Source organism: Neovison vison, chromosome 7, assembly GCF_020171115.1.
Source record: "Neovison vison isolate M4711 chromosome 7, ASM_NN_V1, whole genome shotgun sequence".
NCBI lineage: Eukaryota > Metazoa > Chordata > Mammalia > Carnivora > Mustelidae > Neogale > Neogale vison.
In genome coordinates, this window is record NC_058097.1 from 191,025,944 (window position 1) to 191,050,488 (window position 24,545).

Here is a 24,545-nt window from a genome sequence, read left to right on the forward strand (position 1 = left end):
GTAGTCAGAGATACACAAGACACTACATAATTCATAAAGGGACTATCCACAAAGATGATCTAACAGTTGTAAATATCTATGCCCCCAATATGGTAGCAGCCAATTACATAAAAAAACTGTTAATCAAGATAAATAATCATATTGATATGAATACATTAATAGTAGGAGATCTTAACACACCTCTCTCAGAAATAGACAGATCATCCGAGCAGAAAATCAATAAAGAAACAAGAGCACTGAATGACACATTGGACCGGATGGACCTCATAGATATATACAGAACATTCCACCCTAAAACAACAGAATACTCATTCTTCTCAAGTGCACATGGAACCATCTCCAGAATAGACCACATACTGGGTCACAAATCAGGACTCAACCGATACCAAAAGACTGAGATTATTCCCTACATATTCACAGATCACAATGCTTTGAAACTGGAGCTCGATCGCAGGAAAAGTTCCGAAGGAACTCAGACACCTGGAAGCTAAAGACCACCTTGCTTAAGAATGCTTGGATCAACCAGCAGATCAAAGAAGAACTGAAGCAATTCATGGAAACCAATGAGAATGAAGACACTTTGGCCCAAAACCTATGGGATATAGCAAAGGCGGTCCTAAGGGGGAAATACATAGAGATCCAAGCCTCCCTCAAAAAAATGGAAAAAATCCAGAGCACACCATCTGTCTCCACACCTTAAAGAACTGGAGAATCAACAACAATTCAAACCAACTCCACATGTAAGAAGGAAAGAATGAAGATTAGAACTGAGATCAATGAGGTAGAAACCGTCATCAATCAATCATCTATCAATGAGGTAGAACGTATCAATGAAACTAGAAGCTGGTTTTTTGAAAGAATCAATAAGATCGATAAACTATTGGCCACACTAATCCAAAAGAAAAGAGAGAAAGCCCAAATTCATAAAATTATGAATGAAAAGGGAGAGATCACAACGAACATCAAGGAAGTAGAAACAATCATCAGAAGTTATTATCAATAGTTATATGCCAATAAGCTAACAGCCTAGATGAAATGGATGCATTCCTGGAAAACTATAAACTCCCAAAATTGAACCAGGAAGAAATCGACACCTGAACAGAGCGGTATCTAGTAACGAGATTGAAGCAGTGATCAAAAACCTCCCAAAAAACTAGAGCCCAGAACCTGACAGATTCCCTGGGGAATTCTACCTAACTTTCAAAGAAGAAATAACACTTATTTTCCTGAAGCTGTTTCAAAAAATTGAAGCAGAAGGAAAATTTCCAGACTCTTTGTATGAAGCCAGCATTACCCTGATCCCCAAACCAGACAAAGACCCTACCAAAAAGGAGAATTTCAGACCAATATCACTGATGAATATGGATGCTAAGATTCTCAACAAGATCCTAACAACAGGATCCAACAGCACATTAAAAAGGTTATCCACCACGACCAGGTGGGATTCATTCCTGTGCTACAAGGATGGTTCAACATTCACAAATCAATCAATGTGACAGAACAAATTAGTAAGAGAAGAGAGAAGAACCACATGGTCCTCTCAATTGATGCAGAAAAAGCATTTGACAAAATCCAGCATCCGTTCCTGATTAAAACGCTTCAAAGTATAGGGATAGAGGGAACATTCCTGAACTTCATCCAATCTATCTATGAAAGACCCACAGCAAATATCATCCTCAATAGTAAAAAGCTCTCAGCCTTCCCGTTGAGATCAGGAACAGGACAAGGATGCCCACTTTCACCACTCCTGTTCAACATAGTATTAGAAGTCCTAGCAACAGCAACCAGACAACAAAGAGAAATAAAAGGTACCCAAATTGGCAATGAAGAAGTCAAACTCTCTCTCTTCGCAGATGACATGATTCTTTATATGGAAAACCCAAAAGACTCCACCCCCAAACTACTAGAACTCATTCAACAGTTCAGCAACGTGGCAGGATACAAAGTCAATATACAGAAATCAGTGGTTTTCTTATACACTAACAATGAAAATACAGAAAGGGAAATTGGAGATTTAATTCCATTTCCTATAGCACCAAGAACGATAAGATACCTAGGAATAAACCTAACCAAAGAGGTAAAGGATCTGTACTCAGGGAACTACAGAACACTCATGAAAGAAATTGAAGACACAAAAAGATGGAAGACCATTCCATGCTCTTGGATTGGAAGAATAAACATTGTTAAAATGTCTATATGCTTAGAGCAATCTATACTTTTAATGCCATTCTGATCAAAATTCCACTGGTATTTTTCAAAGGGCTGGAGCAAATAATCCAGAAATTAGTATGGAAGAGACCCCGAATCACTAAGGAAATGTTGAAAAACAAAAATAAAACTGGGGGCATCATGTTACCTGATTTCAAGCTTTACTACAAAGCTGTGGTCACCAAGACAGCATGGTACTGGCATAAAAACAGACACATAACACCAGTGGAACAGAGTGGAGAGCCCAGATATGGACCCTCAACTCTGTGCTCAAATAATCTTTGACAAAACAGGAAAAAATATACAGTGGAAAAAAAGACAGTCCCTTCAATAAATGGTGCTGGGAAAACTGGACAGCTACATGTAGAAGAATGAAACTCGACCATTCTCTTACACCATACACAAAGATAAACTCAAAATAGATAAAAAACTTCAACGTGAGACAGGAATCCATCAGAATCCTAGAGGAGAACATAGGCAGTAACCTCTTCGATATCAGCCACAGCAACTTCTTTCAAGATATGTCTCCAGGGGCGCCTGGGTGGCTCAGTGGGTTAAGCCTCTGCTTTCCGCTCAGGTCATGATCTCAGGGTCCTGGGATCGAGCCCTGCATCAGGCTCTCTGCTCAACAGGGAGCCTGCTTCCTCCTCCTCTCTCTCTCTGCCTGTCTCTCTGCCTACTTGTGATCTCTCTCTGTCAAATAAATAATTTAAATCTTAAAAAAAAAAGATATGTCCAAAGGCAAAGGAAACAAAAGAAAAAATGAACTTTTGGGACTTCATCAAAATCAAAAGCTACTGCACAGCAAAGGAAACAGTCAACAAAACAAAGAGGCAACCCACAGAATGGGAGAAGATATTTGCAAATGACAGTACAGAAAAAAGGTTGATACCCAAGATCTATAAAGAACTCCTCAAACTCAACACACACAAAACAGATAATCATGTCAACAAATGGGCAAAAGATATGAACTGACACTTCTCCAATCAAGACATACAAATGGCTATCAGACACATGAAAAAATGTTTATCATCACTAGTCATCAGGGAGATTCAAATTAAAACCACACTGAGATACCACCTTACACCAGTTAGAATGGCCACAATTAGCAAGACAGGAAGCAACATATGTTGGAGGGGATGTGGAGAAAGGGGAACCCTCTTCCACTGTTGGTGGGAATGCAAGTTGGTGCAGCCACTTTGGAGAACAGTGTGGAGATTCCTTAAGATATTAAAAATAGAGCTTCCCTCTTTTTGTGTCTTCTTCAATTTCTTTCATGAGTGTTCTGTAGTTCCTCGAGTACAGATCCTTCACCTCTTTGGTTAGGTTTATTCCCAGGTATCTTAGGGTTCTTGGTGCTATAGGAAATGGAATCAATTCTCTAATTTCCCTTTCTGTATTTTCATTGTTAGTGTATAAGAAAGCCACTGATTTCTGCACATTGACTTTGTTGCTGCCACGTTGCTGAATTGCTGTATGAGTTCTAGCAGTTTGGGGGTGGAGTCTTTTGGGTTTTCCATATAAAGAATCATGTCATCTGCGAAGAGAGAGAGTTTGATTTCTTCATTGCCAATTTGGATACCTTTTATTTCTCTTTGTTGTCTGGTTGCTGTTGCTAGGACTTCTAATACTATGTTGAACAAGAGTGGTGAAAGTGGGCATCCTTGTCCTGTTCCTGATCTCAACGGGAAGGCTGAGAGCTTTTTACTATTGAGGATGATATTTGCTGTGGGTCTTTCATAGATAGATTGGATGAAGTTCAGGAATGTTCCCTCTATCCCTATACTTTGAAGCGTTTTAATCAGGAACGGATGCTGGATTTTGTCAAATGCTTTTTCTGCATCAATTGAGAGGATCATGTGGTTCTTCTCTCTTCTCATATTAATCTGTTGTATCACATTGATTGATTTGCGAATGTTGAACCATCCTTGTAGCCCAGGGATGAATCCCACCTGATCATGGTGGATAATCTTTTTAATGTGCTGTTGGATCCTGTTGTTAGGATCTTGTTGAGAACCTTAGCATCCATATTCATCAGTGATATTGGTCTGAAATTCTCCTTTTTGGTAGGGTCTTTGTCTGGTTTGGGGATCAGGGTATTGCTGCCTTCATTCCATGCTCTTGGATCGGAAGAATAAACATTGTTAAAATGTCTATACTTCCTAGAGCAATCTATACTTTTAATGCCATTCCGATCAAAATTCCACCGGTATTCTTCAAACAGCTGGAGCAAATAATCCTAAAATTTGTATGGAATCAGAAGGGACCCCGAATTGCTAAGGAAATGTTGAAAAACAAAAATAAAGCTGGGGCCATCACGTTACCTGATTTCAAGCTTTATTACAAAGCTGTGATCACCAAGACAGCATGGTACTGGCATAAAAACAGACACATAGACCAGTGGAACAGAGTAGAGAGCCCAGATATGGACCCTCAACTCTATGGTCAAATAATCTTCGACAAAACAGGAAAAAGTATACAGTGGAAAAAAGACAGTCTCTTCAATAAATGGTGCTGGGAAAACTGGGCCGCTACATGTAGAAGAATGAAACTGGACCATTCTCTTACACAAGATAAACTCAAAATGGATAAAAGACCTCAACGTGAGACAGGAATCCATCAGAATCCTAGAGGGGAACATAGGCACTAATCTCTTTGATATCAGCCACAGCAAATTCTTTCAAGATATGTCTCCACAGGCAAAGGAAACAAAAGTGAAAATGAACTTTTGGGACTTCATCAAAATCAAAAGCTTCTGCACAGCAAAGGAAACAGTCAAGAAAACAAAGAGGCAACCCACGGAATGGGAGAAGATATTTGCAAATGACAGTACAGACAAAAGGTTGATATCCAGGATCTATAATGAACTCCTTAAACTCAACACACACGAAACAGGCAAACCTATCAAAAAATGGGCAGAAGATTGAACAGACACTTCTCCAATCAAGACATACAAGTGGCTATCAGACACATGAAAAAAGAATAAACATTGTTAAAATGTCTATATGCCTAGAGCAATCTATACTTTTAATGCCATTATTAGCATTATTAGCAATGTTCACCATCATTAGCCCTCAGGGAGATTCAAATTAAAACCACATTGAGATATCACCTTCCACCAGTTAGAATGGCCAAAATTAACAAAACAGGAAACAACATGTGTTGGAGAGGATGTGGAGAAAGGGGAACCCTCTTCCACTGTTGGTGGGAATGCAGGTTGGTGCAGCCTCTTTGGAGAACAGTGTGGAGATTCCTCAAGAAATTAAAAATAGAGCTTCCCTATGACCCTGCAATTGCACTCCTGGGTATTTTCCCCAAAGACACAGAAGGGCCATCTGTACCCCAATGTTCATAGCAGCAATGGACACGGTCGCCAAACTATGGAAAGAACCAAGATGCCCTTCAATGGACGAATGGATAAGGAAGATGTGGTCCATATACACTATGGAGTATTATGCCTCCATCAGAAAGGATGAATACCCAACTTTTGTAGCAACATGGGCGGGACTGGAAGAGATTATGCTGAGTGAAATAAGTCAAGCAGAGAGAGCCAATTATCATATGGTTTCACTTATTTGTGGAGCATAACAAATATCATGGAGGACAAGGGGTGTTAGAGAGGAGAAGGGAGTTGGGGTAAATTGGAAGGGGAGGTGAACCATGAGAGACTATGGACTCTGAAAAACAATCTGATGGGTTTGAAGTGGTGGGGGTGTGGGAGATTGGGGTACCAGGTGGTGGGTATTATAGAGGGCACGGATTGCATGGAGCACTGGGTGTGGTGAAAAAATAATGAATACTGTTTTTCTGAAAATAAATAAATTGAAAAAATTACAAAAATTAGAGCTTCCCTATGACCCTGCAAATGCACTACTGTGTATTTACACTAAAGATACAGATGTCGTGAAAAGAAATGCCATGTACCCCAATGTTTATAGCAGCAATGGCCATGGTCGCCAAACTGTGGAAAGAACCAAGATGCCCTTCAACAGATGAATGGATAAGGAAGATATGGTCCATATATACTATGGGGTATTATGCCTCCATCAGAAAGGATGAATACCCAACTTTTGTAGCAACATGGAGGGGACTGGAAAAGATTATGCTGAGTGAAATAAGTCAAGCAGAGAGTCAATTATCATATGGTTTCACTTATTTGTGGAGCATAACAAATAGCATGGAGGACAAGGGTAAATGGAGAGGAGAAGGGAGTTGAGGGAAATCGAAGGGGAGGTTAACCATGAGAGACTATGGACTCTGAAAAACAATCTGAGGGAAATTTCCCAAATTTGGTGAAATATTTAAACTTAGAGTTTTGGGAAGCTCAGTATATCTCAAACTGGATGAACTTAAAGAAATCCACCCAAGATACAACATAATCAGACAATTAAAAAATCAAGACAAAAATCTTTGATTCATAAAGTGGGACACCCATAAAACCACAAAGGAGTTCAAGATTCCCTTATATCTTTCCTTATATCTTTATATAAGATATGGCTATATCTTATATAAAGGATCCCTTATATCTTTCCAGGATCCCTTATATCTTTCCATTCATATGTCTTTCTCTTCCCTTAAAGGTCAACACTAAGGTGACTTTTGTGATAAAACCTGTTTGCTTTTCTTATTACTTGTATATTTACCACTTACGTACACATCCCTAGGTTGACTTATTTTACATTTTAAATGATGCAATCATATATGCAATCATTGACTAACTATGGATTCTTTGGCTCATATTGTGTTTGTGAGATTCATTCATGTTGTGATAGCTGTCATTCACTTGTTTTCATTCTGTTAGTTGTGTACATATACCAACACTTTTTACCGATTCTGTTAATTATGGATATTCAAGTTACCAGTTTAATGGTATTACCAATAGCTCTGTTAAGAGTCTTGGTGATGCATCTTTCCATGTGAGCTGCATATCTTTCTCTAGGTTTTTACCTAGGTATAGTGTTTCTGGGTCATTGGTTATATGTATATTTATATATATCCTGTGTATACTTAGAAAACATTTATACATTTATATATTTGTACAAGCAGCATAGAGAGATACCATTCCTCTATATTGAAAATAAACTCTTGGTATTGACCATCCTTTTAGTTTTAGGCACGTAGGGGAAGCATTACGTGGTATTTTGTTGTGGTCCTATATCTTATTTTCAGATGAGTCCTACCCCCTTAGATGTTTACTGGCCATTGGTTATCTTCTTCGCTGAAGTGCTGTTCCAATCTCCTGTGGTTGTTTTAACTTAATGATTTGCAAGAGTTCTTTTTTTTTTTTTTAAAGATTTTATTTATTTATTTGACAGACAGAGATCACAAGTAGGCAGAGAGGCAGGCAGAGAGAGAGAGAGGAAGGGAAGCAGGCTCTCCACTTAGCAGAGAGCCTGACTCAGGGCTTGATCCCAGGACCCTGAGACCATGACCTGAGCCGAAGGCAGAGGCTTTAACCCACTGAGCCACCCAGGTGCCTCTAAGTGTGTGTGTGTGTGTGTGTGTGTGTTTTAATGATTTTATTTATTTATTTGACAGAAAGAGAGGGAGAGAACACAAGTAGGCTGAGTGCAGGCAAAAGGAGAAAGAGGGAGAAGTAAGCTTTCCACTGAGCAGGGAGCCTGATGGGCTCAATCCCAGGACCCTGGGATCATGACCTGAGCTGAAGGCAGCCACTTAGCTGAGTGAGTCACCCAGGTGCCCTGAGATTTGTAAGAGTTCTTTGTATTTTTTAGATCAGTCCTAGTTCTGAGAAGCAGAAGGTAAGACAGAGTAGATGTGCAAGAGATTTACTGGGGAAACACTGGTGAGGGAAGGTGGGAGGAACCATCCAGAATGACACAGATCCCACTCTGTAATGGAGAGCTGAGAAAAGGAAGAAAGAAGCTTTTGAGTTTCATTGCAGTTCTAAGAAACAAGACTTAGGGAGTTCTTGAACTAAAATGAAGAATAGTGGGGTGGCTCAGTAGGTTAAGTGTCTGACTCTTGATTTCAGCTTGAGTCATGGTCTTGGGGTCCTGAGATTGGGCTCTGCATCAAGCTGGGTCCTCAGTGTGGGACCTGCATGAGAGTCTCTCCATCTGCCCCTCCTGCTTAAAGGACAGTTATCTTCTTCTCTCAGTTTTAAGGGGGAAGATGAAAGACCTGTGCCTAAAACATAGAAGATGTTCAGTAAATGCTGTTGATTCTTCCTGGTGTTCTTCAGTCAGCAATTTTTCTAAGGACACTGACCCTCCAGTATGAGTTCTTTAAATATCCTAATTCCCCTTTTCTCTTGATGATTTATACATTTTCTCTCAAGACACCAGAAGGACATCGGGCACTTCTAAGAGGTACAGCAGAAGTCACTTCCTTTTGAGACCAAAATTCTATTCAGGGGACTAATTAAATGATGGTGCTAACATTGTTCTGATTCACGAAGGAGGCACAAGCTCTACACTGCTTCTGCAAGTGATCCTGTGAGGGAGAATTATTCTCCCTTAGAAAGGCAGAAGCCATATGGCACTGACAGTCCCTGTGCTATCACTCCCAACTCCTATATAAAAACCCTGTCCAGTAGAAGGAGAAAGCTTTTCCCTGAGACTGTGCTGGTGAATATCCTTAGCAGAAAGCAGAGCTAATGATCCTGCTCCTCCCTCTAGAGAAGGCAGGTAATAGAAGGTGGTAGTTGCATTGGAAAGGGCTCAGGTTGGGGTACCAATCTGGGTTCCAGCTGCCCCTCTGCTATGGGTCACTCATGTGACCTTGAATCAGTGCATCTAGTCTCTCTTAGTCTGAAATCCACCATCTTTAGAATTGACAATTGAAAAAAAAAACAATTGTAAATGCCATCAGGTTTGTAAGCAGATAAAGGGGAAATGGATGACAGAACAAATTCCCAGCTACTTGTAAATGAATGACCATCTTTTGGGTTCTCACCTTTTAATAGTCTAAGAAACCTTCAGCTCAGATGAGTTTTGGTAATCAATAGCAACTGCCCAGTCTGTGCTTTATCTCAATGGATAAACCAATTCTAATCTCATCCAAGAGTTTAATCATGTGAACAGTGAAATTTGGGATGATATGCTTGGAGCTGGTCTGATGATCCTCTAAGAACTCTTCCACATCCACCTTTCCATGGTGTTAGGGTGTAAAAACAAAGCACAACACAAAACCTGGAGACTTTTTGTCCTCATATCCAGTCAATGTAAGTTTTTCATAATCTGTTTTTATTTAAAATTAAATAAAAGAAGAGGTACCTGGGTGGCTCAGTCAGTTAAGTAGCTGTCTTTTTTTTTTTTTTTTTAAGTGGCTGTCTTTGACTCAGGTCATGATCCCAGGGTCCTGGTATCGAGCCTGCTTTGGGCTCTCTGCTCCAGGGAGCCTGCTTCTCCCTCTCCCTCTGCCTGTGCTCTGCCTACTTGTACTCTCTTTGTGTCAAATCAATCAATCAATCTATCTTAAAAAGCAAAAGAAAAATTCAACTCAAAACTTCAGTAGAATGATTTTACTAAAATTCTCATTACTTTCCACAACACAATTTTGTTTCTCATGGGTAACTCAAGGAGGAGATGATGACTTCTTTTTCTTCTGGCTAGCTTTTAATAAATAATTTACTTAATAGATTGCAGAGATGAATCAGCTTAACATTTTAATTTTGGGGCATATAAATTCATTATTTGGATCAATTCTGTGCTATTCATATCTGTTTGCATTTTCTCTGTGTTCTTTATGAGGATCAGTATTAGGGCGTTTTTTTTTTGTATTTATAATATTATAGTTTTGAATATAATTAGTTATGCCTAATATAATTCAGTTAGTTTTGAGTTCATCCACTTAGGCCCTTGAGTCCTTAAGTTACATGAAGAGTTTGTTGCCCACGGAGTTGATGATGGTGATTTCAGAGAAGCCATTTATTGGATTTTTATCCTATCCAGGCTCATAGAAACACTCAGCATGCCCTGTTCTCATCTATTGCTCTCTGCAACCATAGGGTGTAGCAGTTCTTTTATTTTCGTTTTTTATAGATAAGAACACTGAAGCTTTGAGAAGTTGTTCTCAGTTAAATGGCCAACAACAGGCAGAGCAAGGAATCAAACCCGGATTAGTTTAAGTGACAGTGTAGTGCCAGGAAGCCCACAGAATCTGTAACAAGATTCCCTGGCTGCAAGCCCCCACTCTGCCCCTTACTAGCTGCGTATGCTTCTGTGAGTTGCTAATGTGTGTCTCACTTTCTTGCTCTGCAAAAGGAGGTTGAAAACAGTGATCTACCTCATGGGGATAGCGAGAGGCTTACAGGAGCTGATATACAAAAAGCAGTTAGGGTAGTGCTTGGCAAAAACTGCATGCTACCCAGGTGTTTGCACTTAACATCCCTGTCTGTCCTCTTGGCCATAATGTTCTGCTCTGAAAAGGCTCCCATCAGACATGCCACTTGCAGAAGCTACATTTGCCTTCTTGAACTAAAGCTGAGAGAGAGAAAAAGCAGGCAGCTTCTTGATGAACACAGACATCTTCTCTCCAGTGTTTCTTAGATCTGGGTGTCTCTTCCTCTGACACCTAATGATTCTACCTTAATTCTTATTATACAGAGCATCAGATCTTCAGCAGTTTGGAAGATTCAGCTACTTTAAAGAGACCTATATTTCCAGGAAAACCATAGCTTGGTGGTGTGTGGGGTTAGTGTCAGTTTTTTTGTTTAAAACTAAGATAGGCACAAGAATTTCCTTACTATCATTTGGAGAATAAAAGGTGAGTAGGAATATTCTGCCAGGTGAATTTATAGCTGGTTACGATGGGGTATCTGCTCTCCCTACCCTGCCTGGTAGCTTCCTTTAGTGAATAGGCAGATACTCATTACTTAACAGGATCTTTCATTGGTGATCACTGAACTTGTACTTGGAGTCCTCCCCATAAATGCAGAGGGACTAGTAACTTTTAGCTAGAATGATTGCTATTATGTCTTGGACATTATTTTGCCCCTGCCATGGGTTCAGAATGGGAGGAGATGGGCGAGGAGAGAAATAGGAAGTTGGGGAGATCTCTGTTTGCCGTTAGTCAGCTTTTGAGTTCTGTCAGTTCTGTGAGTTCTGAAGCAAGACTGAAAGTTTTGCTTCAGTTTGTTTTACATCAGTTTGCGCTGCCATCAGAAACACTGACAGAAACATAACAAACCTCACTGAAAAGTTCAAGAAGAAAGTTTTAATTCAAAGGGTGTGGACTCTATGTGCAGAGATTTCAGGAGCTCCTAATATACTTGGTTTTCTCAAGTGACATTGTATCTATGTGGAAACCTCCTGTAAATTGTCAGATGAATTAGAAAATTACTAGCTGAATTAGAAAATCAAGGTCTGCCAAATGTTCAGTTTCTGTAGCAATGAAACTAATTTAAAATTTAGATAATTCAATTATTACTTTCATGTAATAACTTAGGTACCTACTGCCCATTGATGCTAAAGTTAACAAGAGACATGCTCACATTTAGAGATTAACAAAGTGAATTGGTAGAAGAATTTTGGAACAGACAGTGTTAGGAGAGACAAAGGGAAGTGGAGGCATCCCAAGAAAACCTCGCAACACCTCTTCCCCCTTTTAATTCTGTTAAAATTGTGTTTCTCCCTTGACTTTATAGGCAGGAGCATATGTGCATTCTCCTCCTTGGACTCTGTGGAAATGCCACACAATATCACAGAATTTTTCATGCTGGGACTCTCACAGAATGCACAGATACAGAGGGTTCTCTTTGTGGTTTTTTTGATCATCTATGTGGTCACGGTGTGTGGCAACATGCTCATTGTGGTCACCGTTACCTTCAGTCCCACACTGGCTTCCCCCATGTATTTTTTCCTGGCCAACCTATCCTTTATTGACACCTGCTATTCTTCCTCTATGGCCCCTAAACTCATTGCTGACTCATTGTGTGAGGGGAGAGCCATCTCTTTTGAGGGCTGCCTGGCTCAGCTCTTTGGAGCCCATTTTTTGGGAGGTGTTGAGATCATCCTGCTCACAGTCATGGCCTATGACCGCTACGTGGCCATCTGCAAGCCCCTGTACTACATGACCATCATGACCCGGCATCTCTGTGCCCTGCTAGTGGGCGTGGCTTGGCTGGGAGGCTTCCTGCATTCACTGGTTCAGCTCCTCTTGGTCCTTCAGCTGCCCTTCTGTGGCCCTAACGTGATTGATCACTTTGTCTGTGACTTGTATCCATTGCTAGAACTCGCCTGTACGGACACTTATGTCATCGGTGTGCTGGTGGTCGCCAACAGTGGTGTGATCTGCCTGTTGAACTTCCTCATGCTGGCTGTCTCCTACATTGTCATCCTGCATTCCTTGAGGTGCCACGGTGCAGAGGGGAGACGCAAAGCCCTGTCTACCTGTGGGGCCCACTTCACTGTTGTTGCTCTGTTCTTTGTGCCGTGTATATTTACTTATATGCGACCATCATTTACTTTGTCCATAGACAAAAACATAGCAGTATTTTATGGTATTCTGACACCTATGTTGAATCCAGTCATTTATACCCTGAGAAATGAAGATGTAAAAAATGCTATGAGAAAGCTCTTCACTCAGTGAGAAGGTGAAGGTGTGTAATGAGTGGTAAAGCAGGAAACAGAAATGACTTTATTTCTGTAAGTGGAACAAACCTGAACTTGTTTTTATTATGGAATATCACCTTATTCCATGTTATCTGTTCATCTTCATAGACTTCTATGGTTTAGTCTTTTCATTATAATTGCATAATTTTGAGACATATATGGCAGGAATGATTATTTTCTCTGTTTTAGAAATGAAACTTTGTCTCATGTGATTAATTGATTACTTAAGGTTATCTGGATTTAAAGTACTTAAGCTAGAACTCAAAATCAGTTATTTTTAATCCATCATCCAGATCTTTCAAAAACAACCATGTTATATCATTCTAGTCTGTGTTGTAATTGAGCTGTAGAAATGTGAGACAAAATACAACTTAAGGTAAATCATTTCATGCTTAGCCTTATACAGCAGCCTGTGTCCATCCATCTGGGTAAGGCTTCTATTCCTTCTCATCACCCTGTATGACATCCTTGACATAGGTGCTGTTTTATAAGACTTTTAGCTCGGGAGACAGATGCACCTGACTTTTTTATTTTCCATGCTTACTTGTGACATGATCTCTAATAAGTGACCAAACTTCCTTTTTTAAAAAAAGATTTCATTTATTTGAGAGAGAGAGCATGAGAGTGATTTTTTAGAATGTGTCAGCCATGGAGGTAGGCAGACGGAGAGGGAGAGACTCTCGTGAAGGCTCCACGCTGGGTGTGGAGCCCTATGCAAGGCTTGATCACACAACCCTGAGATCATGACCTGAGCTGAAACCAGAAGTCAGATGCCTAACTGACTGTGCCACCGAGGCACCCCTAAGTGACCAAACTTCTGTCAGCCTCTGGTGCCTGTCTTTAAATGAAGAGTGAAGATAATACATACCTAAAGTGTTACGGTGAGAAATAAATTAGAAAATCTATGGAAAATTCGGAATCCAGGTTCTAGGACATATACACACAACATGATTTATTTGATAGGTTCCTCAAACTTTTCCTAACCTTCCATACAGAGATTGCCTTCTTTCACTTTTTTATCTCTGCTAGGTGTGAAATATACGCTGTGCATAGAGTAGAATGGCTTAGTTTTTGGTCAGTAATGCAAAGTTGCATTTCCTTTTTTTCCCCCCTAACTCCCTCTTTTCAGATTCCAAGGGATGACAGTGTTCTGGAATCTGAAACACAAGCCCATATGTGCTCCATTCTTTTCCCGGTTTTATGAGCTCTGACCCCATCCCTTATCAGGTTTCATTCGAGTGAAAGCTGCCATAATTTATAATAAGTTTCTCTTTTGTTTCCCAAATAATCTGTAATTCATGATGTTGCAACATATCCACTTTTTGCACTAAGAGAAAACAAATTAGAAATTAATATGAAAAACAGTTTGACAACAATAAGTATTCACAATTAGTCTCCAAGAACCAAAAAGTTCAGGAGCTCATCAGGAAGTAGTTATTGCTGTACCCCTAAATTTCTATGCCTAACAAAAACAACAGTTTCAAGGTTCCTAGGAAAAATAAACATTGTCTTTCATTTTGTCACATTCTGATAGTCTAGTTAATAAAATTAGGTATAAAGGAGATTTTGAATTCGGAGACCTTGAATCTGAATAGGAGACCTTTCATTTCTGTTATTAGATAATAAAAATATGATTGAGCCAATTTTCCAATCAGCTAATAAATATGAAGTCATGATGAGACTTACTAAAAAATAGCCTATCTTCCCCCTAATGTGCCACAATTTTAACTCAGGAGGCACTCTAGAAAAGTGTACTTACTTTAGTTGAAATTTGACAAGCACTTTCTAGTCCAGTTAAGATATCAACCAGCATAATAGAGTGATTGTAGTGCTTGCTTGCTTTTGTTGCCTGAATCATCATTAACAACAGCCCAACTAATTTATGAATGTTCCTTATTTTTGAAAAACTTCAACTTGTTAGAATAACACACAAGTAAATATTACCAGAAGTTTTCCATATGTTTTAAAAATTGTTACTAATTTTTTTTTTTAACAAAAGTAGCGGTGTCTCCATTTTGGAGTATATGGTAAAACACTTTTCTCCCCAAATACATATTTATTTTAAAATTCTGAATCTAGGAAAACAAAGGTGGGCAATACACATCACACACGTACTTGTGCATGTGTAAATCCACCTATAAGACATTACCCAGAGATGGTCACCATCAGTGTTTTGGTAGATACCCTGGTTATCTTTTCCTCCTCTCCTCTCCTCCTCCCTCACCTCCTCTCTCTTCTCATCCCTCCACTGCTCCTTCCATTTCTTCTATGAATATGAATAGGTCTGAACCATCCTGAAAGGGTACCTTTGGGGCTAAATGACTTCTTTGTTCAGCTTACTAGGCAGCTTATATAAACTTTTCTGATCCTTGGTTTCTGTGTCTAAAAATGGGCAATTTTAATCCTTAGTGCATACTCTTATGAAAGGCATATGTGCTCTAAGAGTACAGCCTCCTCTAAGAACATCAACCTCCAGGTTGATGACATCTGATAAATGTTGGTGCCCTTTCCTATCAATGGGCAACAGAATAAGAAAGGCTGGAAATAGTACAAGCTTCCAAATTTTAAGTGCTGTTGAGAATATGCTTGTGGAGGAAAAACAGACGCGCTGCATTGGAGACTTTTATTCCACAACTTGTTATGAGGCTACCAGCAAGGTACTTAGAAACATAGTTTTCACCTGTCTTGAATTTTTTTCCCTTAGTGAAGTATTTTTCTTTCTTTTTTAATGGATACAGCAGGATGAGCACATATTCATATAAAAATACTTGTTACTTACTTATCAGGGGAAAATACTACCATATAAGCCAAAGGTCATTCCTTATGTACAAATTATTGCTGATGAAGGAGAAAATAATTTCAAAGAAATTTCTTGTTACAGGGCATCAAAACATTCATGGAGATACACATTACTGACTACTCATAAGGTGGTTCTTTGTAGACTTGCACATTTTCAGCCTGGCCTATCTATTAAGGCAAGTCTATTTATAGATTGGTTCAAACAATGAAGGTGAATTTCAGACCAATATCCCTAATGAATATGGATGGCAAGATTCTCAACAAGATCCTAGCTAATAGGATCCAACAGTACATTAAAAAGGTTATCCACCATGACCAGGTGGGATTTATCCATGGGATGCAAGTGTGTTTCAACACTCACAAATCAATTAATGTGATAGAGCAATCAATAAGAATTTGTTTATTCTTCTGATCCAAGAGCATGGAATGGTCTTCCATCTTTTTGTGTCTTCTTCAATTTCTTTTCATGAGTGTTCTGTAGTTCCTCGAGTACAGATCCTTTACCTCTTTGGTTAGGTTTATTCCCAGGTATCTTAGGGTTCTTGGTGCTATAGGAAATGGAATTGATTCTCTAATTTCCCTTTCTGTATTTTCATTGTTAGTGTATAAGAAAGCCACTGATTTCTGCACATTGACTTTGTTGCTGCCACGTTGCTGAATTGTTGTATGAGTTCTAGTAGTTTGGGGGTGGAGTCTTTTGGGTTTTCCATATAAAGAATCATGTCATCTGTGAAGAGAGAGAGTTTGACTTCTTCATTGCCAATTTGGAGAGTTTTTATTTCTCTTTGTTGTCTGATTGCTGTTGGTAGGACTTCTAATACTATGTTGAACAAGAGTGGTGACAGTGGGCATCCTTGTCTTGTTCCTGATCTCAATGGGAAGGCTGAGAGCTTTTTCCCATTGAGGATGATATTTGCTGTGGGTTTTTCATAGATAGATTTGATGAAGTTCAGGAATGTTCCCTCTATCCCTATACTTTGAAGCGTTTTAATCAGGAACGGATGCTGGATTTTGTCAAATGCTTTTTCTGCATCAATTGAGAGGACCATGTGGTTCTTCTCTCTTCTCATATTAATTTGTTCTATCACATTGATTGATTTGCGAATGTTGAACCATCCTTGTAGCCCAGGGATGAATCCCACCTGGTCATGGTGGATAATCTTTTTAATGTGCTGTTGGATCCTGTTTGCTAGGATCTTGTAGAGAATCTTAGCATCCATATTCATCAGTGATATTGGTCTGAAATTCTCCTTTTTGGTAGGGTCTTTGTCTGGTTTGGGGATCAGGGTAATGCTGGCTTCATAGAAAGAGTCTGGAAGTTTTCCTTCTGCTTCAATTTTTTGAAACAGCTTCAGGAGAATAGGTGTTATTTCTTCTTTGAAAGTTTGGTAGCATTCCCCCAGGGAATCCGTCACGTCCTGGGCTCTTGTTTTTTGGGAGGTTTTTGATCACTGCTTCAACCTCGTTACTAGATATTGGCCTATTCAGGTTGTCGATTTCTTCCTGGTTCAATTTTGGGAGTTTATAGTTTTCCAGGAATGCATTCATTTCATCTAGGTTGCTAAGCTTATTGGCATATAACTGTTGATAATAACTTCTGATGATTGTTTCTACTTCCTTGGTGTTAGTTGTGATCTCTCCCTTTTCATTCATAATTTCATAAAATTATGAATAAAATGTAATTTTAATATTTTTAATGGAGGAGAACTCATGAGGACGAATAGCAAGGGACCACAGAAGTCATAATGTTGCCCTGATTGTGGGTATGTAACAGGGAAGCACCAATATTCCTGAGCACTCTTTACACACAACACTACAGCAAGAATGGAGTTTTATTTCAACAAGTGAAACCATATATGCAAAAATATATAGAACACCAGGGAGTCTTCAAAAATAGTTTCATCCAAATATACTTTTTCTTATCTTCCTAAATTTTATAGATTTACAGATGTTCCTGCACCACAGTAATAAAAACTCTTTACTTCCCACAAGCCCATTCAAAGAACACTTGTACACAAAGGTACTTTTTAAAAATTACATCACCTCCAATTTTTGTAGTATGAAATTGTCTACAGAAATATTAGAGGCAGAGTTGACTAATGCAAAAGAAATAGAAGTGATTAAGTCTGTAGAGTTAAGGAGAAAATATCTGTATGTTAAAGTTGTGTTTTAGACATGGACAAGGCAGTGTCTGAACAGCAAGGGCAGGAAATTACCAGCGATGTAGGAACAAGTCTGTGTCACAAACTGAACAACAATGACCACAGATCTGGATTACAGAAATGAATTCATAACAGGTACATAAGGAAATTCTAGGAGAGATTCAGAAACAGATGCTTTGAAGTCAGAGATTAAGAGCGTTGGATCAAATAGGCTTGATTTCTCATCTTCTTTCTGGCATCAATTAACCTTTTAATGTAAGCATTTTGCTTCACCTCTCTACTGATTATTTTAATCTGTACAATGGAAATAACAGTGCATACTCTCTTAAGTTGTGGGAATTAAATGATTTAGATTGAAAAAAATGAATCAGCTAAAAATTAGTGAAATTGCTCTGACATGGTTACAGCCTTCAGAGATGTCACCAGCACAGAAAGTAAGCCAGAGGCAACACTTGCTGACAAGAAGAGCCCAAGAACACCACTACCAACCATGATTCAATAACTATGATCACAGGAGGACCAAACATCTGTGCCAGCTTCATTTCACTTTAAAGTAAGTCATAAAAGGCATCTGGATATGAGTAGGGAGAGCAGAGCAGAGAATTACTATCTCAGCAAGGAATCTAATAGGACCTGTGAGCAGATCTCTGGACACTAAAAGCTAGGCCCCCACCAACTCCCTAGTCTGGGATACAAATGTCCTTAAATATATCTGCAGTAACAAATGGGGCAGATGACTGGAGCAACTGTGACGTGTCTGAGCAGAACTTACTTCAAAAGCTCTCACTGATGTTGGATCCTCTTCTGCTGCTCTCAAAGCAGGAAAGGGGAGAGCCACTGCAGTGCCAGAAACTGACAGACCTATCTCTGTACAGAGCTTGGGATTCCTGAGGAAGAGCTCAGTAACTTGTCTTCAGAGGGTGATTTCATAACCAGGGATTAAATTTTATGTGATGCTGACATTTCTCATGTTCTCAGGATTTTAGATCTGGTTGGAGCTTACTCTCTATGAAGGCCCTTTAAAAATAAATATTTTGCCAAAACAAACCAACAGACTCTCATATAAGGACAAAGTGGTGGTTGCCAGTGGTGGGTGTGGGGGGAAGGATGGAATAGGTTAGGAGGAATAAAAGGTACAAACTTTGTTATAAAATAAATACATCAAATGGATGAAAAGGACAGCATAAGGAATATAATCAATAATATAATACTGTTGTATGGTGACAGATGGGTGACTACACTTCTCTTGGTGAGCACTGAATAATGTTCAGAACTGTTGAATCACTATTTTGAACACCTGAAACTAATGTAACATTGTATGTCAATTACATTTCAATATAAATTCTAAAATTTAGATGTTTGACATAATTTCCTCTGAGTGGCCATCTTATAAATATATGCAACAGTATGGTTAAAATATCAAACTTATGTAGATCTCTGTAGTTTCCAAGAAAGATATGATGATGAAATAGGATAACATAAAAATAAGGATGATGATCAAAGAAAGAATATTACCATATGATTTCACACATATGTAAAATTTAAGAAACAAAACAGAGAATCATAGAGGAAGGGAGGGAAAAATAAAATAAGACAAAATCAGAGAGGGAGACAAACCTTAAGAGACTCTCTTTTATTTATTTATAAGTCAGAAAGAGCAAAAAAACAGAGCACAAGCAGAGGGAGGGGCAGACAGAGGGAGAAGCAGGCTCCCCACTGAGCAAGGAGCCCAATGCAGGACTCAATCCAGGATTCAATCCAGGACTCAATCCCAGGACCCCAAGATCATGACCCAAGCCAAAGGCAGATGCTTAACTGACTGAGGCACCAAGGCATCCCCCTTGGAGACTCTTAACTATAGGAAAGAAACTGAGGGCTGCTGTAGGGGAGGTGGGTAAGGGATGGAGTCCCTGGGTGATGGGAATTATGTGATGTAATGTGTGACATAATGAGCACTGGGTGTTATATGCAACTGATGAATAACTGAACTCTACACTGAAACTGATGCTACACTATACATTAATTAAATAAATTTAAATAAGATTTTAAAAATAAGGATGATGATGATCATGATGCTGATAAAGACAGCTAATGTTTTTGGAGCACATGAACAATGTCCTGAGCTACCCACTCATTTATATGTTCTGGAGGAAGTGATTTCTGTCCATATTTTTTTTCATTAATGTAAGTCTCAAACTGAGGAAACTGCTTCTGTTTAAACATTTCCTTTTTTTTTTTTTAAAGATTTTATTTATTTATTTGACAGAGAGAGATCACAAGTAGGCAGAGAGGCAGGCAGAGAGAGAGAGAGGAGGAAGCAGGCTCCCTGCTGAGCAGAGAGCCCGATGCAGGACTTGATCCCAGGACCCTGAGATCATGACCTGAGCTGAAGGCAGCGGCTTAACCACTGAGCCACCCATTTCCTTTTTTGAACATAATGGTGAACATGCCCACAGGATCCTGTGAACATCAATAAAACAACGCTAGTATCAGTAATTGTGACAGGTTGTTTTGAGTATTTACTAGGTGCAAAGTACTTTGTAGTCACATTTTTTTGTTTATTATTCAATTCTTACCAAAGCCCAATAACTCCAAGGATACTGATTTCCCCATTTCACGAATAGAAAACAGTGGGCTGGAGTGACTGATTATATAGCTCGAAATCAATATGCAAAAATTTGCCTGAACTAGAGTTCAAATTTAAGCCTGTCTCACTAAAGGCTTTGCACATTATCAAACCCATGTTCTAGTGGCTTACTATAATGAAACAACAAATTAAAATTTTTACATTTCTCTCTTATCTTTGGAATTTTCTTCTTGAAACCCTTTCACCGTCATTGTTTTTTGTTTGCTTGTTTTTTATTTTACTAATTTTCAGTGTTCCAAAATTCATTGTTTATGCACCACACCCAGTGCTACATGCAATACGTGCCTTCCTTAATACCCACCACCAGGTTCACCCATCCCCCAACCCCACCTCCCCTCCAAAACCTTCACTTTGTTTCTCAGAGTCCACAGTCTCTCATGCTTCATCTCCCCCTCCAGTATCTCCCAGCTCCCTTCTCTACTCATTCTCCCAATGTCCTCCATGTTATTCCTTATGCTCCACAAGTAAGTGAAACCATATGATAATTGACTCTCTCTGCTTGACTTATTTCACTCAGCATAATCTCCTCCACTCCCATCCATGTTACTACAAAAGTTGGGTATTCATCCTTTCTGATGGAGGCATACTACTCCATAGTGTATATAGACCACATCTTCCTTATTCATTTGTCCGTTGAAGGCCATCTTGGCTATTTCCACAGTTTGGCGACCATGGCCATTGCTGCTATGTACATTGGGGAGCAGATGGCCCTTCTTTTCACTACCTCTGTATCTTTGGGGTAAATACCCAGTAGTGCAATTGCAGGGTCATAGGGAAGCTCTATTTTTAATTTCTTAAGGAATCTCCACACTGTTCTCCTAAGTGGCTGCACCAACTTGCATTCCCACCAATAGTGTAAGAGGGTTCCCCTTTCTCCACATCTCTCCAACACACGTTGTTTACTGTCTTGTTAATTTTGGCCATTCTAACTGGTGTAAGGTGATATCTCAACGTGATTTTGATTTTATTCTCCCTGATGGCTAATGATGATGAACATTTTTTCATGTGTCTGTTAGCACATTCATATATCTTCTTGGGAGAAGTGTCTGTTTGTATCTCCTGCCCATTTTTTACATGATTATCTGTTTTGGTTGTGTTGAGTTTGAGGAGTTCTTTATAGATCTTAGATATCAACCCTTTGTCTGTAGTGTCATTTGAAAATATCTTCTCCCATTCCATGGGTTGCCTCTTTGTTTTGTTGACTGTTTCCTTTGCTGTGCAGAAGATTTTGATCTTGATGAAGTTCCAAAAGTTCATTTTTGCTTCTGTTTCCTTTGGCTTTGGAGACATAGCTTGAAAGAAGTTGCTGTGACCGACGTCGAAGAGGTTACTTCCTGTATTCTCCTCTAGGATTGTAATAGATTCCTGCCTCACATTGAAGTCTTTTATCCATTTTGAGTTTATCTTTGTGTATGGTGTAAGAGAATGGTTGCGTTTCATTCTTCTACATAAAGATGTCCAATTTTCCCAGCACCATTTATTGAAGAGACTGTCTTTTTTGTACTGGATATTTTTTCCTGCTTTGTTCAAGATTATTTGGCCATAGAGTTAAGAGTCCAATCTCAGCTCTCTACTCTGTTCCACTGGTCTATGTGTCTGTTTTTATGCCAGTATCATGCTATCTTGGTGATCACAGCTTTGTAGTAAAGCTTGAAATCGGAAAACATGATGCCCCCAGTTTTGTTTTTCTTTTTCAACATTTCCTTAGCTATATGTGGTTTCTTCTGGTTCCATACAACTTTTAAGATTGTTTGCTCCAGCTCTTTGAAAAATGCTGGTGGAATTTTGATTGCGATGGCATTGAAAGTATAGGTGACTCCTCACACCAAAGGAAACAGTCAACAAAACAAAGACACAACCCACGGAATGGGAAAAGATATCGGCAAATGACAGTACAGACAAAAGGCTGATATCCAGATCTATAAAGAACTTCTCAAACTCAACACACACAAAACAGATAATCATGTCAAAAAATGGGCAGAAGACATGAACAGACATTTCTCCAACAAAGACATACAAATAGCTATCAGACACATGAAAAAATGTTCATCACCATTAGCCATCAGGGATTTTCAAATCAAAATCACATTGAGATACCACCTTACACCAGTTAGAATGGCCAAAATTAACAAGACAGTAAACAACGTGTGTTGGAGAGGTGTGGAGAAAGGGGAACCCTCTTACACTGTTAGTGGGAATGCAAGTTGGTGCAGCCACTTAGGAGAACAGTGTGGAGATTCCTTAAGAAATTAAAAATAGAGCTTCCCTATGACCCTGCAATTGCACTACTGGGTATTTACCCCAAAGATACAGAGGTAGTGAAAAGAAGGGCCATCTGCTCCCCAATGTTCATAGCAGCAATGGCCATGGTTTCCAAACTGTGGAAATAGCCAAGATGGCCTTCAATGGACAAATGAATAAGGAAGATGTGGTCCATATACACTATGGAGTAGTATGCCTCCATCAGAAAGGATGAATACCCAACTTTTGTAGTAACATGGATGGGAGTGGAGGAGATTATGCTGAGTGAAATAAGTCAAGCAGAGAGAGTCAATTATCATATGGTTTCACTTACTTGTGGAGCATAACAAATAGCATGGAGGACGTGGAAAGATGGAGAGGAGAAGGGAGTTGGACGAACTTGGAGGGGGAGACGAACCATGAGAGACTATGGACTCTGAAAAACAATCTGAGGGTTTTGAAGGAGCAGGGTTGGGGGGGGAGGTTGGGTGAGCCTGGTGGTGGGTATTATGGAGGGCACATATTGCATGGAGCACTGGGTGTGGTACATAAACAATGAATTCTGGCACACTGAAAAGAAATTTAAAAAAATAAAAAAATTTAAAAAAAAAAGAAGATCTAACAATTTTAAATATCTATGCCCCTAATGTGGGAGCATCCAACTATATAAACCCATTAATAACAAAATCAAAGAAACACATCGACAATAATACAATAATAGTAGAGGACTTCAACATCCCCCTCACTGAAAAAAAAAAAAAGTATAGGTGGCTCTAGGCAGTATAGACATTTTAACAATGTTTATCTTTCCAATTCATGAGCAGGGAATGCTCTTCCACCTTTTTGTGTCTTCTTCAATTTCTTCCATGACTATTCTGTAGTTCCTTGAGTATAGATCCTTTACCTCTTTGTTAGGCTTTATTCCCAGATATCTTATGGTTCTTGGTGCTATAGTAAATGGAATCGATTATCTAATTTCCCTTTCTATATTTTTATTGTTATTGTATAAGAAAGCAACTGATTTCTGTACATTGACTTTGTATCCTGTCACATTACTGAATTGCTGTATGAGTTCTAGTAGTTTGGGGGTGGAGTCTTTTGGGTTTTCCATATAAAATATCATGTTATCTGTGAAGAGAGAGAGTTTGACTTCTTCATTGTCAATTTGAATACATTTTATTTCTTTTTTTTGTCTGATTGCTATTGCTAGGACTTCTGGTACTATGTTGAACAAAAGTGATGAGAGTGGACATCCTTGTCCTTTTCCTGATCTCAAAGGGAAGGATCTCAGCCTTTCCCCATTGAGGATGATATTCACTGTAGGTTTTTCATAGATAGATTTTATGAAGTTGAGGAATGTTCCCTCTATCCCTATACTTTGAAGCATTTTAATCAGGAACGGATGCTATATTTTGTCAAATGTTTTTTCTGCATCAATTGAGAGGACCATGTGGTTCTTCTTTCTTCTCTTATTAATTTGTTCTATCACATTGATTGATTTGGAATGTTGAGCCATCCTTGTAGCCCAGGGATGAATCCCACCTGGTCATGGTGGATAATCTTCCCTTTGAGATCAGGAACACGACAAGGATGCCCACTGTCACCACTCTTGTTCAACATAGTATTAGAAGTCCTAGAAATAGCAATCAGACAACAAAGAGAAATAAAAACTCTCCAAATTGGCAATGAAGAAGTCAAACTCTCTCTCTTCGCAGATGACATGATTCTTTATATGGAAAACCCAAAAGACTCCACCCCCAAACTACTAGAACTCATACAGCAATTCAGCAACGTGGCAGGACACAAAGTCAATGTACAGAAATCAGTGGCTTTCTTAATCACTAACAATGAAAATACAGAAAGGGAAATTAGAGAATCAATTCCACTTATGATAGCACCAAGAACCATAAG

At 39.1% G+C, this 24,545-nt stretch overlaps 1 protein-coding gene across 1 annotated transcript; it reads left to right on the plus strand.

Moving 5' to 3' along the window:
- Positions 1-11,781: 11,781 nt before the first annotated feature.
- Positions 11,782-12,762, plus strand: LOC122914329 (olfactory receptor 4C3). Its single transcript, XM_044260962.1, has one exon. The coding sequence runs from the start codon at positions 11,860-11,862 to the stop codon at positions 12,760-12,762; it is 903 nt and encodes a 300-aa protein (XP_044116897.1). The 5' UTR covers positions 11,782-11,859.
- Positions 12,763-24,545: the final 11,783 nt, after the last annotated feature.

What these genes read in the sequence shown, in the direction of transcription:
- LOC122914329 (XM_044260962.1), top strand. Translation starts at nt 11,860, where the DNA reads ATGCCACACAATATCACAGAATTTTTCATGCTGGGACTCTCACAGAAT.